Below are 18,410 nucleotides of genomic sequence, written 5' to 3'. Positions count from 1 at the left end.
TACATCAGCTGCTTTATGGAAGCCTGCATACAGAGGGGGGGGGCGGCTTGTCACAGCATCTAATGTACACACTCACACTTCTCCTCACCCTGACACTGGCTTGATAAACTTCTGGTAAGAAGCTCAGTTGTCTCGGTGAAACATGACAGCTTTGACAAAGTCTGTTTGCTTTAGTCAGCTGAAAGCCTACAGAGGGTACTTGTGACAGGAATCCTATTGAATGCCTATTCAAACACAGCTTCTGTTGGTTTTCACTCACATGGACACACACACACACGCTGGATAAAATAATGTATAAGTTGGCACTTCCTTCACAGTGTCTTTCATTCTCATCTGCCAGGCTAATTAGCACTACTCTGTCTGGAAATGACAGACTTGGCCAAGGTTCCTCGCTTAAGGCTACTCCTCCTTGATGTACTGCACCCCACATCTGAAGTTTCTGCTGTGATGAGAAAAATTAGAGGCCTCGCACGAAGACTGATAGCCCTTGTGTGTGTGTGTGTGTGTGTGTGTGTGTGTGTGTGTGTGTGTGTCGTCAAAGCAGAGGCCAAATCATTGCCCTCTCTTTTGAGGACACACATTGAATAATATCTGTATTTCTAACCGGCTGAAAACTATGACTCATGTTTTTATTTGATCACTTCTGGACCAGCTATTCCTAATTGCTGCCCCTCTAAACACTTTACACAAACAGCATTCACTCAAGGCTTCTTCAGCTCAAAGAGCTTCACAACCTATCTGCATTTTTGCCGGGTGATGTAGGATTTTCAAGGGATTGTAGCACGATCAATAAGCCATTAGCAGAGTGTGTGTGTCTGTGTGTGTGTGTGTGTGTGTGTGTGTGTGAACATACCATGAAGTCGATGTTGTTGTCCTCGTTCTTGAAATACTCCATTAGCCTCTCAAACCGCTGTGTCTCTATACACACCTGCAAAACAAACCACATCTCACTTATTGTATTTACTGGCTTCCAGGTGTAGCCACAGTGATTTATGCATAAACGACACTGCTCATAATTCACACAAACCATGGAATACACTGCCTAAGTGATTTCACGTTATATTCCTGATTTCAGCTTTAATTTCTGCGCTGCTGATACACAGTGAGACTAGAAATGAATGCTCACTATCAAGAGTATTTGGTGAAGATGAAAAGTCAATGACGTTAGCTGCTAAATACATCACAGCTCGCCTTAACCTCGGAGAAAGAGGGTGATAATTACTATAATCAGTTATTCATGAACTGCTGCTGAATGATTCTTCGGTTTTATATAAAGCCACCCAAGTATGTACACAGTGCATCTGTGTTCCATATGGCTTGTGGTACAACTTTCTACCACATATACCAGAGTTTTTTTGTCCTGCCAGTGAAACCTACTTGAACTAGAATTTGGAGAGACACAGAAGAACAGAGACCGAGAGATGAAAAGAGATTCTCTACAGTTCAGACGGTTCATCTGGAGGGCAATGAGGGAGATGGAGCATGATAAAGAATTGAGAAGGAAGGGAGGAAGAAAGAGGAGGGGCGTGTGTATCCAAAAACCTCTGAATAATGTTTGACTCTACAGCCCCTCCATCAAACACGCGATATCAAAGTCACTAAGCAAACTAGATCAAATGACGCTACATTTGAAAGTGTCACTTTTTAACTAAAAGGGAAAAATAAACAACTAAACTCTGTAAGAAGGATACACAAATGTGTCCTCAAATGCTTCCTGCTGCCTACACTATCATGACACAAACCTGCATCTCATTAGACGAGCTATGATGTCCCTAAGCCCTATTCTCCCACCAACGCCACTGAGAGCAACACTCAATATTTCATTCAGGGGTGTAAATATTGCATTAACTGCAGTCGGCCCATTTTTGCGGGCCGTATGCTACAAAATGGGGCGGCTGTTAGCGCCCACTCCATCATAAACCTCCCACTCTTTTCTCCAGCTAGCCAGAATACCTCATCCAGACAGGCAAGGGTCAGGCAAGGCTGTCTGTTACATCTTTCTCTCTGCTATTCTGAGGTTTGATGTGTCTGCCAAATCCAGTTGACACACACGTAACTGTTTTCTTTGGATGTCGAGGGCTCCTGTGTTATGAAGCTAAACCACTGTCTATGGTCTACGGACAAAAGAGTTCATTCTTAGATGCAATCCCCTTTGCAGGAATGAGGAATCTGCTGGTCTCACATCTGCCGGGGGAGCATTCCTCCAGGGATGAGTCACTGTTTGAAATTGCACAGTCGAAATTATAATGACATATTCGTCTCCTCAGACCCCACTTCCCCTCTCCGTGTAGCTCGTACCTCCTTAAAGTTGTCGAACGCGGAGAGAATAATTTCATGGCCTCCTCTCACGAGACACACTGCCGCCAGGAGCTCCAAGACCAGGGCTTTAGTTCTGTAAAACAGGGAGAAAATAAAGGCAGCAATGGTTAGTAAATGACAAGTGCCAGCGCTGCAGCAAACCTCTACTTAAACACGGAACAAACAAAGAGGAAAACCCTGAAACCTCCATGTAGAGTGGATCTATTGCGGTTTTTATTCAAATTAACATCTTTTAAACTTGTTTTTAAAATAATACAACTTTATAAAATTATTATGCTGAAATATCAAGGATGTAAAGGTCTGCCTTAAATAACCCATTGAAAAAATTGTTTTGTAATGTCACAACCTGAGAGAGCTCCACATTTCATCTTATCCACTGGATTAAAAGGCAGGTATAAAAAAATAAATACTTCAGGTCTAATCCGTGTGTTTTCTGTGTGTGTCTGTGTTTGTCTGTTTGTGTGTGTGTCTTGGAGCACACAGGACAGCGACATTCTGTGCGTCCACTCTGCCTCTCATTCATGGAGGATTTCTCTGCCTGGATGAGATGGTATGTGACAGGTGATGCGAAGTGGTTTCACATCCACTTTTGAGGAAATCCTTAAACCTCTGGGCATGAAGTGAAAACACACACACACACACACACACACACACACACACACACACACACACACACACACACACACACACACACACACACATAAGTGAGTCCTTCTGCTGGCTGTTTCAGTAAGCAGCTGCCAGTGTAGTGGAGTGTGCCAATGGCGCCCTGACCCGTCTGTCGGGATGAATGTGCCCCTGAGCTACAAAGACACTCACTCTGGATCCGACTGTGCAGGTGCACTGAGGCTAATGTTGGAATGTTCCATTATGAATTTGGGTCTTTGTTGGTAAAATATTTGGACTTGTTAAGCTCCAAACGTACAAAAAATCTTTTATTATCTGTCTTTATTAGCAAAGAGATACGTAAGCACATCCAGGTATTAAAGTAGATAAAGAGCAAAGAATCTGCAAAACGTCTCTTTTAGTCAATTTTGTTAGCTTTTTGTTCGAACTTACCTTGGGTTTTTATTGTTGAGACTTAGTGCAATTTCATTCACAGCATGTGGGTGTGACATGACCATGTTGAAGCCATACTGGAAGTTGAAAAAACAAACAGGAGGGAGTAAGACAGAGACAAATTAAGCTAATTAAGAGAGAAGAGGAGCCACAGAAAGAGCAAGAGATGCATTCCTCTGCATAATAAATGAAACACAGAACTAGCAGGGGAACAAATTGAATTTGGCTTCAGTTAGATAAATGTGTTGTAATCTAGAGGGACATGCGGCCTGCGTGGGCGTCCTCCAGGGACTGAAGAGGGCTGACCTGGTAGTTCATAATAGCACGCAGGCACATGATGCAGACGTGGACGTCGTCTTTCTTGCAGACCAGTCTGGAGTTTTTCAGAGTTCTCCGGCTCGGCAGTGTGTTGCAACTAAATCAAATGATAGAAATGACAAAAACAATTCAGCGATAAAAGGAAACAAGGGCTGAGCTACCAGAAGAAATAACAGAAAATGACAGATATCTCCTAAAAATGACTGTAGCAGCAAAAAAAAGCAATCACTCGTAAACGGTTACAGACCGATCCACCTACAGTAGATAACTGGCTTGAAATTGTAAAAGAGATCCATGAAATGGAAAGAGTGACTCTCCTACTGAGATTGAAAAATGACGTATACATCACAAGATGGTCAAAATGGAGAAGATTTTTCACATATGGTTAGTGGTTTCCCTGTCAAAATGTAATTTACCTTCCCTTTGCTGTACACTCTATCAAACATGGAGACGTAAATACAAAATACGCAGCGCTGTTTAACGCCCCCTTGTCCATAATCCAGAATATGAAGTTGGATATATGAATGTTGTGGATGTCATAATGCCGTCTGGCAATGATGTTGATGTACTGTGCTGTTATTTTTTTTTTTTGTTGAAAAGTCTTTTTAAAAAAAGGAAACAAGGGCTGTTTTAGTAAAAGAAGTGTTGAGTCTATGAGCATCTGAACACAAAAGAAATGGATAAATAAGAAAAGGCAGATGCTATTTGTAAATGAGCCTCTATCACACGCCACCTCCTTCACATAGGGAGGCTATTAAACTGCCACACCACCTTACATTAACACACACAAAGGCCATATAATCTACAGTCTCACCAGAGGCCTCAAGATGCCCTCTTTCAATTGTTTTAATTTTATGTCCTTCACAAAGATATCACTTACAGCTAACACAATAGGAGCCAGTCATTTGCATGCAGCACAGTGATTGTGCAGCTTTATGTGTACAAAAAAGGGTTTTTCTCCCAGTGCAGCTCTCACAATAAGAAGAGAAATGCTGGAGCAGCAGTATCACTGAATAATATGCAGAGCCAGTCAGAGCAAAACGGTTTATTTTCAGACTTTTGTCACGAGGTTCAATTACCAGCCCGGGTTCTGGAGAAAAATGTGTCTCCGGGCTACTGATAGACACGCCGATTTGAGTCAGCTCCCATGCCTGAAGCCGTGACTCCTCTGTGAGTCACAACATGGTGTGTTAGTCTGAAAAAAAGCTGGAGAGTTTAAGGACAAACGTAAAACTATTTTTAATTAAGCACATTCACACGGAAATAAGCTGGAAAACAAATGTTGTGTTTGTGCTCAAGTGTATGTCGGACATTCACTATGTGAGTTTGTGTGTTTTTTGTTGTTGTTTTCTACACGCCGTGTACAGCGGGATGTGGTGCCAGCCGGGTGCAAAACAAACTCGCTGACATAAATGCAGTCAATTCATGCGACACTTGCTGACAGAACTGCAGCGCCGGCTTCACACAGTAGCACAAATAATCTTAAAAGAGTTCATCCAGGGCTTTTCCTCTCCTGATTAATCAACATCCAAACTGGGGCGTGGCACCGCACAGAGGAAATGAGTAACAATATTTCTTGGACTCAAGCCCTAATGATAAATGATTACACAACACCAGTAAAATGTAATACCTTGACCTGCTTTGACTTGTCAGAAATTACTCAACTAAACTTTATATAACACATTAACTAGAACAGAGTTAATCCAAAGGGCTTTACAGGAAAAACAAACAGAGGGAATATAACTTCAATAAGTTTTCAGTAAAATAGAGAACAAGCATAAAGATACAGATACGGTTTAACATTCCAGATTGAAAGCCTGTGAGTGTGATGATGATCAAAAAGATCAATGAAAGTAGGAAGGGAATACAATAGTTTTCAGGTGGCTAATGAGAAAGAGCCTTCATCATAACATTTATGTCTGTGATATTGTAGCATACGGACAGGATTTCCCATATTTTAGTGGTTTTGTTTTAAATGAAGTATAGCAGTCTCAATCCTTGTATCCTGGTGTGTGCTGGAATAGTATTGTTGTTTGGCTTACTTAGATATGGAAGGATATGTTGGGATGTTGTGGTGACCTAAGGATTTGAGGAAATGACTTTGTACCAGTAACATTCCTGGTTTGAGTCTGGCCTGGTACCCATGTCACACGTTATTCAGCATCCCTAATTTACTGTCTCTCCAATAAAAGCATAAAATTACTTTTTGGAAATAGTACAGTGATGATTGAATCTGGATTTAACAGCCTGATTTATTTGTTTGTCACATTTAAGTGCCAAACTAAAAATGACCCCAAGAAGATAAGACGCCCATAAGGAAGGGAAGAGAGGTGAGAGGTGCTGTCAAAGTTCTGAGCCGTCCCGGATTTAATGTCCTGGTTACAAAACATGAATACAAAAAAACTTCCTGCCCATTTTCTCAAAGCGCCACAACCACAATAAACAGAGCATATTTTAAACAACACCAAAGAACAACATCAACCACTACAGCTATAACTACACACTATAAAATACAGGTCTAACACAGCTACATATTTCTAGCTAAAATCCATGTAGCTCTTCACACATACCGTCTTATCTGAGAGCACTTTGGACAGCTCAGTGTCCCCGGCGTCCTTAAAGATGGCAGTTTGAAGAAGACACATGCAAATCTTAATTTGACACGCAGTTGTTAGCAGCTCTTGAGTTTACATTGTTCTAATTTTAAGCTAATCTAAAGCGAGATAAACACAATAAAGGGACAAAGATTCTGTATAATGGACATTTAAGAATTATAAAACCGCTGACAGTAGATCAGAGCAAATGCTTCATAATTAGTGTGATATCTCACAGATGATGCATCCAAAATACAGAAGACTTTTAGTACCTTATCTACTTAGTGGTTGAAGCCAAGTAAAAGCCTTAGCTTTTACAGGGCTCTTGTAGAAAACTAGGCTAGCGTCTGCACAGAATGGCATTTAGGGAGCCACACAAGCAGCAAACAGGCACAGAGGCAAGAACAATGAGTGCAGAAAAACCCATTTGCTCCAAGGAAAAGGAGAATTCAGTCTGAAGCGCAGGAGGGGAGGCTGGCAGTACAAATAATTCACATCCCCAACACAGACAGTGGGACAAATAAACTGGGCAGCGCTAGCAGGGAGGTATAATGTACAATGAGGCAGGGAGATTTTATATGTGTGTGTGTATGTTAGTGTGTGTGTGTGTGTGTGTGTGTGTGTGTGTGTCTTGGGAGGGAGCAGGGATGCAGGGTTAAGGCTGCAGAAAGCTCCCTGCAAGCCAGCAAAGTGAACCTGCCTGCAATCGAAGACTGGCAGACAGTAGAGTAGATGACTATGGAGGAACACCAGGACAGAACAGAAGAGACAGTTAGCCTCGGTGAAGACCTGTTACACACTGTACATGCTCGAGAGGGACACAGCAGGACATCTGGAGGCGAGGTGATGTGACGAAGGAGTACAAAGTCAATTATGAGTTTGCTATGAGCCAAAAATTATATTATAGGAAATGTCTGCCAAAAAGTCACATAGAATATATGTAAATGACAATGAAAAAAGCCCTGATTGTGTGGTGATTGTTGGATATGACAACATGCAATGTGCATAAGAAACTGCTGCAAACCTAGGACGTTCCCATAAAAGCTTTGCATTTTTTTCTGATAAGCTGCATACTGTAGGTGTGGCTGTACAAACAAAACACACCTTTCATATCTATAGCCGTCTACGACCGATGGCAAACTTGGATTAGAGTCTAAATTATTGTAATATAGGAGAGCAAAATGGTGAAAACATGCTACATCTACTTATTTCAAATGTACCAAGAATGAAATCTAAGGGCAAAGAGCGCTGTACCGAAACATCAATGGAATGACAGGGAGGATTAGAGAAATAATGCACAACTGAATAGGATTTGTGCTTCAGAGCATATATCAGCATGAGCTTATGAATTAACTTCTGTGAAATCCTCGGTGTTCAGGATTTGGAGTTAAAATGGTCCGTCTGGTTTTCATGAAAACAAAACAGAAAAAAAAGTTTTGCTTCATAAAAGAGATCTTTTCCTGCTGCATCGTCTGTCACATGACAAAAAAACTGCTGTCAATCATGTGTCATAATCCTGGGTCAGTCTGACAATTCAAATAAAAACAAATAGTATTTTGCCTCCTGCTGCAGAAATGTGTCTTAAGCCATTTAAAGTCTTACAGACCACATGACCACATAAAGGGGCTGCTGAGACATCATATGAAATGCCTGACTTCTTAAAATAATCACAATACAACCATTTTGTTCCGGCTTAACACTTGGTAACAGGGGGGGAAAGGGGACCATGAAAGGTAAAGTTAGCTGGAAAAAACGGCAAAATATGGTAACAATCTTTTTAACCATCAATAAGCATGTGCATACCGTAATGTGGAATGTCGTCCAGCACGTGTGATGCCATTCCCAGTGATGGGAGACGGCAGGGTGCTTCCTCCATGCAGGTCTTCTATAGAGCGGCTCCAGGGCTTAGACTTATCCATCACAGCCTCTGGGTTGTTCTCCGCACAGTCTCCATCAAACCTGTTGTCGAAGAAAAATCATTCAAGTCCAGTTCAGGTTTGCTGTGGTGATGTGAGTTTATTAAAGCATGCCGGCATCCTGTTGAACTTCTATACACAGAGCAGATCTGAGGCGGTAAGTGGACCCAGAGCAAATTAAATAAGGTACTTTCATACATGTACCAATACAAAAAAACAGTATGTAAATGCTAGCCATTGATCAGGCAGTCACCAGACATTACACGATCAACATCAGAGTCAAAGTTAAAAGTGGCAGGAAAGGTAGGTGTAGGGGTTTGGTCAAGAGGGAAGGAGACAGCGAGAATACACATTTAGTATATGAAACGTATGTATTTTCTTCATCACTGTCAAACCGCGTTGAAGGTTGGAATTATTTTAAGCCTGACAGCCGTGATAATGCTATTTGACAATAATTAAAATTGGATAACAGTCAAACCTTGATCTGTTTTGTTTAACACAGACAAACCATTTTTTCAAGAAGCCCTACAATTTGGTGACTAAATGTATGTCTTAGGCAAAACATTTTACACTTAAGAATAAACTTATTTGAATCATGAAGGTAACAGTAAAACATCAGACGCGGCTTGGATGAGTGACTAAGACAACTACATTCATTTGGTCAGTCACTAACATTAATGAGTGCTGGCAGAAGAGCAAATGTGCACAACTCTCAATATTTCAGGTTTTTGGTTGGGACATAATAGGTAAGTAAAAGGTCTCATGTTTTGTTGTACTTGGCAGAAACCTTGGAAAGAGCTGGTAGTTACAGCATACCTGTTATGATCTATTTCAGTTTTTAGACTGGTCGTTTCCAGGACTTTTAAATACTGCTGCAGTGGCACTGAGGGTAAATACACTTTTACTGCTAACCATTCATAATGTGGACAGACCATAATGATATATGGCGAAGTGGAGGAGTGAATTAAAAATTTAACTGCGTGGCTCTTTGGCCCTGAACAGGGACCATGTGACTGACTAATAATCACACCGTCAATCTATGAATAGAAGCTTATGGTTGGTACACAGTGCCAATGTGTCAGCAATGGGCCCCGAGTGACTCAGTGTTTCTGACAACCAGGCAGCAACCGCAGCTGTGGTGGTGCTATGTGGAGATGCATCAGCGGCTGTGCAGAATAGCACCATTGTGTTGCTTGTCAGTTCTGCATATAGACTATAGAGGTATAGAGAGAAAGAGCTGGTAGTGACTTACGTGACGGCATACTGTGCAAAAGAAAGATACTCCACCAGCACGTCCAGGCCTTTGTTCTCTTCATTTAAGAATTCTCGGACCCACCTGAAGAGAGACGAAAAGGGCTTAACTATAAAAAAAAAGGTTTAAAGGTACACAAAGTCTTATAAAACCATTTGGTCAGTTTCTGGATAGAGATCTAGGCACACTTTCAAATACAGGTTTATAGGTTTAATCGGTTTTAATAAAAACTCATCTCACAGTGATAAAAAAAGTTGGGGTATCTACAGCGAAGCAGTGTATTGAAAAAATGAACAGTACCTTATAGCTGTAAAATAAAATTAAACATGCACTGAAAGAAAAACTTTATTTGATTAAATTTAGTATTGTCTTGTCTCATCACTAAATGCTTAAAAATGTGTTAACTTCAAGTATCAATGTTTAACATATCTAATATCAACATGCCTCACCATCACAACAATAAAAGAAATGAACACACACACACACACACACACACACACACACACACCACACAAAATAATAATAATTTTGTCATATAAGTCTACAGATCTGGGGCCGGTCGCACACAGGCATCCACGCACACATACCGAATCTCATCACCAAGTCTGCCCGTCTTCTCTTTCCCCGTTTCTCAACAACACACACACACATAGTTTCTAACTCTGGTAAAGACAAGCTCCCAGAATGATCAAAAGCCCATTCTCACTTTCCTCACAGGCACTCAAGTGGGCCACCCATTCAGTACTCTCTGTGCTTTCATTTTTTTATTCCACACAGAAAAGCAGAGCTTTTTCACAGGAAAGCTCCTGCCACCTTTGGCATGTACTGTTCTCCCTCCATATTTATAAGCAGTGTGAGCTGAATCACAGAACATCTTTATTTAATCGCATCCTATGAAGGTGCCCATGTCTTTTTTATTGGAGCCCCAACTGCTTCGACAGGCCTGATTGCTCTGTGATTAGAGAAATTTGCAGGGCATAAACATAATGACACGCAGGCAGGCTTTTGAGTAGTACCGTGATGATGAGGATGTAAGGCTAAACTGCTTTAAAAATCCACTAGCTGCTCCTTTATTAGCTCCCCTGTGGTGTAACTAAATGGGAGTGAGTGAGACTGACGAGAGCGTCCAGTAAAGCGCTGCATGGAGGGGCCCGTCGGGTTTTAAAAGGGCTTGGAGGTGTGGCCTTGTCGGGCCACATGGTAATCATTACCACAAGACACTAACTAACAATCCTCCCATTCACCACATGTTGTTGACCACTGAGCAACATGTGAGGAGCAAGCAGACAGGGAGGGAGCCCAAGGGGGTTATCGTCAGCAGCGCTTGTACAGGGACAGTCTGCCCATTATACACAGCCTACATGATGGATACATTTCTCTGTTTCACCTCTGAAAAGAAGCAGTAATCATTCACTGTCTGAGCGGGTGACATCTTGCTCCCTAACCACTCCCTCCACTCGACTGTCTCAATCTCTATTCCCGTCCCTCTGCCATTATGGTAATGCTACATTGTCTAATCCAGATTAGGTAGATTATTTATGTAATCTAGTTTACTAACATAAGGTCTCTGAAAAGAGTTAATCCATTTAAACAACACCTCAACTGATTTGCCAAAAGAGCATCGTCTTTGGCCGTGGTCAGAGTTTATTTTGGTTTGAAGAGTAGAATCTGATCAGTGTGTAATGTGTGTGTAGGAGTGTGAGAGACACTGTTGTCAGACACATGAGATGATTTGGGTGAGAGTCAGTAAAATAGACCAATTGAAGTAAAGTCATGTGTGTGGGAGGAAGGAAGAAGAGAAAAGCAGAGGGATTAAGAGATGTAGTTTAGATACTGTGTGTGTGTGAGTTCATGTGACGGTTGTGTAACCGGTGTGTTTCTGATTCTTTGCTGTCATAACAGGCTGTGGGCAGCGGATGCTCTCATTGCCGCCTCTTCCTGTCCTTGACGGGGTCTGCATATCTCCCGTGACCGCCCACTTCCAACATCCATCCCAGCTGTTAGCCCTCAGCCTCAACCCTATCAAAGAGTCCTCTTCAGCTTCATTTGTACACATAGAATCCGATTTACCAATTTTCTTTCCGTGCTTGAGGAGGTTAGTCGATTTTAAACCACGCGACCAACAAACTCTGGGTGACACACAAGTCTAATGATTGGTAAATGTAATAAATTTCTAAATTACAGACACACAAAACAACTCTACTATCAGAAATGTCTGCAGAAATGATTGTCAACTAAAGTTCCTAAAGATGTGCACTACATTACCCACAATGCAACTCGACTGGCTGATGTGTTATGCTAGTCGTGTCTTCGGCAGCCTCGGGTGGAGATTAGGAGCAGGCTACAGAGGTAATTTTCCCTTTTTCTAGCTTCACACCAACAGATTTTTTTCTTTTCTTCTTCAGAACCAACTGATGCTGACTCAAGTGACATCACTTGAGGCAATTAGCAAGACTTGAGGCGATATTAGATTTCACACAGCTCCCTTTGAAGCCACAGAGGGCTTTATGCAACTTTTTAGTAGTAAAAGTAGTACTCCCCAAACCCTGCCATTAGATTATATCTTATCTTGCACATTGCAATATCAATTTGTGTCACACTGCCACACATTCCCTAAATAATATTTTGTACATATTATCTCTCTTTTTATATTTGGATATATTGTCCCTTATAATTGTCTCTAATTTTATCTTTATTTATATTTGTCTATGTTTATTGTTTTTTTTTACCAATTTACCATGGCAAAATCCTGATAAAACCGATTCTATAAACAGACTTTGATGTGTAAAATTGTCGAGTTCCCCCTATTTTGCCTTGTTTCTATCGCAGTGCACTGTTTTGGTACCACTCAATTTAATCTAACTATATTATTATATATATTTTATATAATTATTGTATATTATATTATATTTCCATGTCTTTTTTTGTGGAGTGTAATTCTTTATTTGACCATCACATAAAATGAAATCATTTTTCATCTGTCCCCATACTGTATCTTTAGCCATTTAGGTGTTGCCTTGATAAATGAGGCCCCTGGATCCTACAGATCCCAGAATGCATTAGGTCTCATTAATGATGCTGAGCAATCCATCACAGTCTTTAACTATCTGGGTCTCTAATCACAGAGATGGGCCCCAATGATCTAGAGCAAGACAAAAACACGGAGCCATTGTGTGATGCTCATTGAGATATTGATCTTTCCTTGAAGACGACTGTACAACGGTGAATCAATATCAGCTGCAGCAGGTTGAGGCTTGTTACCCTTGAATACCTGGAATTACAAATGAATGCTCCAGTGTTTTTATCTGTTGTGAAATCATGATCTCTTTAGTAACAACTACAGTAATGCCTCTTCAGGATGGTGCACTGTTATATCAAGTTGTGCAGCTCAAGTACCGCAAGAAAAATGTGTTTTCCTTCCAGAGGCTGCTCATGTGTCAACCGCCCCAAACAATCAATCGATTCATCTTTTCTCCATCGCCACATGGCTTTCTGTGTAATATTAGGCCAGAACGCCTGTGATGAATGGGGGATGGTGGTGGTGGTGGTTAGTGTCAACGTCTCCGGGTGTCTGGAATGTCAGACTTTTCCCCCCTTTCTATATTCCATCTAATATTAACCAGGTCCAGGTCATTCAACACTGCGAAAGCTTCACACAATCCTGCAGAGACTCACCCTATGTGATTGGTCCGTAACGAAATTTCCAGTTCTCTCAGGACTTGGGTGGACTCCTGAACTCTTCGTCTGAATTTCTGAGGAAGGAAAGAAGGGGGGAGTTAATATTTCATCATACCAGTAGAACTGTAAATCATCAAGTGGTAGCGCAGGGATGTTTTGGCTGGAGGAAACCTTTTTCTGACAGAAAGGTCAGACAAACAGACACAAACCGCAGTGACATTTAAATGTGAAAGCAGGCAAGCAGAGGACTGATTACAAAATAAAAATCAACGTTTGGTTTGGGTTGTTCTCATAAGATGTTTAAGTGGGCTTTTAACTTGCCAGTAACCATTCAACAGGCCGAAAGAGAAAGGCGAGCTGACTCATTGGAAACTGTGAATATAACAGTTCTCGTTATCTTGTTTGCTCACATTGGTTCTTTATATGGCAGTAATCCCTACTGGCAGCAGCGTGATAAAATCAAGTAACCTAATTGGTTACCTCTCAAGCCCTTCGAGGACACCCAGCAGCCTCACAAACACACAGGTACACACACACACACACACACTCACGCATTCTTGGCCCTGTTACTGTGGCTACAGCTGTGTGTGAGCGACATGCTTGACAGTATTATGAGCTGCCAGTGAATGAAATAGAATACAACAGAGCAGAGAACGTGAGCAGGGTTCCTCTTTGATTTTATCCTCTGACAGGAGGTGATCTGTAAAAACCAAAAACAAAAGGCCCTTCAGGCTGTTACACAACCGCACCAACAAAACAAGCAAAGTGAATGACCAGCGGTGATCAAACAGGAGGGGGAAATCCCTGATGAGAAGGAGTGAAACTGTTGCATCAGAGGAGAGGAAAGGTATAATTTCTACTTTTAATACACCACTGTGCTTGTGAGGTTTAAAATATTGCATAAATATTTTCAGTCCTATGTCAATCAAACACGTTTTCTTTTCCTTTCTTTTTCTGGGTTTTCTGTACAACAATAACATAAACCACTCACACTCTTTATTTACTACAATATTGTTATGGTTATGGATTGGAAGTAAGAAATTCAACTACTTTAATGCGTCACTACCCTCGTATAGTTCCAAATACTACAGTATGTCAGATTCAAAACATACTAAATTATACACCTTAAAGAAAATTAACACAATTATCACGTTTGCCAAGTAGGTTATGTTTTCAGATGCAGTTTGTTTGTCATCAGGATTACAGAAAAGCTACAGGCTGGATTTTCAAGTAACTTGGTGGAAGGGTACAACACAGGGCAAGAAAGAACCCATTTAATTTTGGAGAGGATCACTTTTGTAACATTCTGAGATTTTAATCGTCTATGGCAAAATGAACTGAATTTGTCGCCCATGCAACCAGTCAAGTGAAACAAGTGAATGGGGTGACTAAACATGCATCTAAAGTATATAATAAGTGTTATTGTGACTTTGTTTTCTAGTTATGGGAAAATATAACAATAACTTTTTCTATAATATCAATATATTTATGAAGAAAATGAGTTATTTAATATCAACTTTTTTTTATTCATAACCTATAATCAAATAAAATAGATGTGTTACAGCATCTTAAATGTGAGAATTTGCTGCTTTTTCTCAGCTGTATATAAATTGTAAACTAATTATCTTTGATTTTGACAGAGAAACATTAAATATATATATATGGAAAATAATTAAAGAGACCAATTGCACCTCTTATTATGACTTCCCTGACAAACATACTACAGTAACATTAAAAAGGGGTTTTAACATACATTTGTTCTACTTAAAATGGCAGAAGAGAAGAGAAGAAGTTCAAGTATCCACCCAGGGTTGGAGGGCCTGGTCACTTTCCATGATGTGTTTGTATCAGGGAGGAACCAGAGCTCAGCCCTGTGTTAACCTACTATTAACATCCACAGTAAAGAGAGCTGTTCCCAGAGCTAGGGTCTCTCTAGTCTGTGTCTTTGGGCTTGGGCGGTGTGTGTTTGGCACATGAGAAGATGAGAAACAGAGTGTTTTTATTAGGGAGGAGCCCTTTGTGCGCGTTTGTGTGGAAAGCAAAGCATATTTAGGGGTACTGCGCAGGCTCCCAGAGGCACGCCCCCTCCCCTTCTTCTTCTCCCACTGAACGCCCTACACTCCACACTTTAAGTACTACCAGCTGCAACACAGAGAGAGCAGGAAGAGAGAGGAGCCGACAGTTTGGGGAGAGGGTGAAGACCACGGTGAAGACAGAATGAGGGGAAAGGAGAGGAAGAGGAGGAGACAGGGAGGGAGCAGGGAAAGGGGAAAGTAAGAGACAGCATATACAGTGTGAAGTGTGTGTGTGTGTGTGTGGGGGGGTTTGGGGGAGAGTGAGCTCAGGAGAGGTCATCCTGGAAACAAATCAATGGCTGATACATTCTTGGGGACTAGTTGGACTCCAGCTCTTCCTCCTTGGCTGCCTATTGGCTGGGAGCTGCCCAGAGGAATGCATCGGAGCCTGCCTATGGAAAGCAAAGGCAACGACCTCCAGCTCTCTCACAGCGGCACAAAGTGGCAATTGTTTTGAGTTTGAAGAAAAGGGGGATGGAGCAGGAATGTAGAAAGAAGCCCATAACTCTCTTTTCCTCTCTTGTGCTTCTTTTTTGTCTCTCTCTAGCTCTCTGCCCATCTCTTTCTCCCCCTCTACCCTTTCTCCATTATTCAGTTTCTCCCATGCCCTTCTCACTTTACTCGCTCGTGTAATTCCTCGTTCCTTGTCTGCTTCAAGTTTTTGAAAGAGGCAAGAAAAAGTGTCAGCAGTTCAAGGCGGGATGATTTAAAAAAAATAATCCCACATGTCTCATACCCATGAGACTAAACATTAAAAACAAGATGATAAATAAACAAAGACACATTTCGGCAAGTCCCTCAAAGGTTGCCTCATCTAGAGTGGTTTAATATAGACCCAACAACCAGTTAGTCATGCAGCCACAGATGAGATGATCAAAAAAGAAGAGGAAGGTTGTGGTTTACTAAAGTTTGTCTATCAGAATCTATCTAAATATTGTCTTGTCTGTCTGTGTTGAGTTTTTACACCCAGAGACCTTTAAACATGGTCATCATCTCCTAGTTACATGAGAGGACTGACACCACTCTCGTGTCTTTATACCCTAAATACAACCAGGAGATGGTTTTTATTACCTTTGGACAGAGTGAGGCTAGCAATTTCCCATCTGTTTCCAGTCTTAATGCTAAGCTAAGCTAACTTTGCTGTTTAGCAGACAGACATGAGAGCAGTGTCGGTCTACTCATCCAACTCTTGAAAAAAAAGTGCGTAAGTGCATGCGAAGTTATGATTGACCCTAGATCTTTGCAAAAGGGTTGTGTTGCTGTTGGACACCGAGTGCCATAGTCTACGTCTCTAACCTTGAGACTATCGCTGCCCAAGCACAAACTGCCACGCTTTTAACCTTTGCTGTGTTTTGTCTGCTTTAACCTGCGTCAGTCTCCTCGTGCTTCCTGCTTTTATCAGATCTCTTATGTGTGTAATCTCTCAGGCATTACAATAGGCATCAGGGCGACAGGAGTTCAGCAGTCTCAGAGACCAGTGGTTCCCATCTACAGGGCTATCTCCAGTAGCCCTTCATCGACACCATTCATTTCAAATTATTTTGAGCTGTATGTTATTAAACACTACCAGCTTTACTGTCAATTTTTATATTGGTTTAGTTTGCATTTGTTGCTGGACGCATTAGGCATTTATCCATTAGTTTCAGCCATCTATTGCAATTAAATCCATTACTTTTCAACCACTCATTCATTACTTTTATTAACTATACCAACTGCTACTTTATCCATTACTTCTAGCCATTCGTTTCAAAGATTTATCCATTACATTTAGTTAACATTAGCTAACATTAGGAATCACTATCCTGCACATCGACAATAGCAGGCCTGAACCATATCACACAAAGGATGTAGCCCAGTGGACACATTTTTATCAGCTCAAACTGGAGAAATGTAATTGAACTCTGTATATGTGCACTGATTTACAGGAGTTTATGTGTCTATATGTTTCCAGAGCCACGTTTCCACCAAAATATATTGCAAATCTTAACCGAATTTCAAGTAAATCAGCAAATACAAATGAATCCGTCCGCTACCACTATGCAGTTATTAGGTGTTCGTTTATCAAGATAAGCAAGAGCTTAATTTCCAGTCTGAAAAACAGAAGAGGGCACAACAAATGACGTGTTGATGTGTAATGTGAGGAAGGCGGTTACATCAGTCCCATATATCCTATAAAGCGCATTAACTATTTTTCAAAATCTGCATAAAAATAATGGGAATACAGCTTTATGTGCCTTTGCTGTTCTTTTTGTTCTTTTTTTTTTTGTTGCCACAGTTATACCGTAGCTCAGTTCACGGTGCTTATTGTGATGTAAAATTTTAAATCCAGTCATTGCAAATTGAATTATTCAGCGATTTGTTGTTATTCTGGCAGAGTCTTTTGGTTAATTTGTTTATCACAGGGACCGGTCTCCTAGCACTCCCCCCACAGCTCTCTCACCCAGGCCAAAAAGGCTTAATTTTGGCAAAGCCTGAAAGCTGGCTGATGCTTCGCTTCGTGGAGCCCCTCCTCTTACTCCCTTCTTCTCCCGTCCAAGCAGCCAGGAACGCTAGAGGTGGCTGCTTAGATGACATAAGACCATTTTTATAATGTAGCTAAGACACTTCTGATACCTCCCGCCATGCTGTAAGCAATTAGCAATTTAGATCCCTTTCTATAGTGTAGAAGACACTATTATTCTCTCCTCTGCCTTCAAGTAACTTTTGTCATGTTTTTTTTCCCATTGCTCTTCCTCCCAGAGAGGTCAGAGCCAGAACAGCACCACAAGGATTCAGTGTCTTCGTGTCCTAAACCTGGGCGTTCCAGATAAACAACTGGCTCCTTTCTCCATAAGTCACACTTTTGACTGTTTTGTAACTAAAGTTCCCAAGCTGTCGGCTCCAGAAGCCCTGTATGCAATCTATCCTCAGCTGTAGGGATATCCTGGACAAGAGATAGAAGGTCGGAGGGGAAGGAAAAGCTGCAGCAGTGGAACGGCCAGGCCAATGGAACAGGATAGCATGTTAGCGAGGGGGCACTCACCTTTCTTGTGACTGCTGGGTCTAGATAACTCCTCAGCTTTTGGAGATACGTGTGAGGCGGGTTTTTCACTTGGAATCGCTCCTGTCAAAAAAAAGGAGAAAACAAAAGACTGAGATGAGCAAAAGGAAAGGCAAACGACATGAGAGGAATAAAAGAGAATGAGAGGACATAAAGACA

General features: G+C 41.3%; 1 protein-coding gene across 16 annotated transcripts in view; it reads right to left on the bottom strand.

The window, feature by feature from the left end:
* fmnl2a (formin-like 2a) overlaps positions 1-18,410 on the bottom strand; it is a 52,044-nt gene that overhangs the window by 13,441 nt on the left and 20,193 nt on the right. For 9 of the 16 annotated variants that reach the window (XR_007885292.1, XR_007885293.1, XR_007885294.1 and 6 more), the window contains exons 3-12: positions 18,234-18,314; positions 13,134-13,210; positions 9,459-9,542; positions 8,094-8,249; positions 6,991-7,026; positions 6,267-6,311; positions 3,685-3,793; positions 3,379-3,455; positions 2,299-2,392; positions 854-928 (exon numbers count right to left, since the gene is read on the bottom strand). Coding sequence is in view for 12 of the 16 variants with exons in the window: in XM_051404904.1 (XP_051260864.1) it covers positions 854-928; positions 2,299-2,392; positions 3,379-3,455; positions 3,685-3,793; positions 6,267-6,311; positions 6,991-7,026; positions 8,094-8,249; positions 9,459-9,542; positions 13,134-13,210; positions 18,234-18,314 (834 nt within the window). In the remaining 4 variants the exon portion in view is untranslated. The remainder of the gene's footprint in view (positions 1-853; positions 929-2,298; positions 2,393-3,378; positions 3,456-3,684; positions 3,794-6,266; positions 6,312-6,990; positions 7,027-8,093; positions 8,250-9,458; positions 9,543-13,133; positions 13,211-18,233; positions 18,315-18,410) is intronic. The other 7 variants (XR_007885295.1, XM_051404912.1, XM_051404914.1 and 4 more) reach the window with 2 other exon arrangements.

Source organism: Dicentrarchus labrax, unplaced genomic scaffold, assembly GCF_905237075.1.
Source record: "Dicentrarchus labrax unplaced genomic scaffold, dlabrax2021, whole genome shotgun sequence".
In the NCBI taxonomy this organism is placed as follows: domain Eukaryota; kingdom Metazoa; phylum Chordata; class Actinopteri; family Moronidae; genus Dicentrarchus; species Dicentrarchus labrax.
Note: the sequence above shows the minus strand (reverse complement) of the source record. Positions and strands in the feature narration are given on the sequence as shown.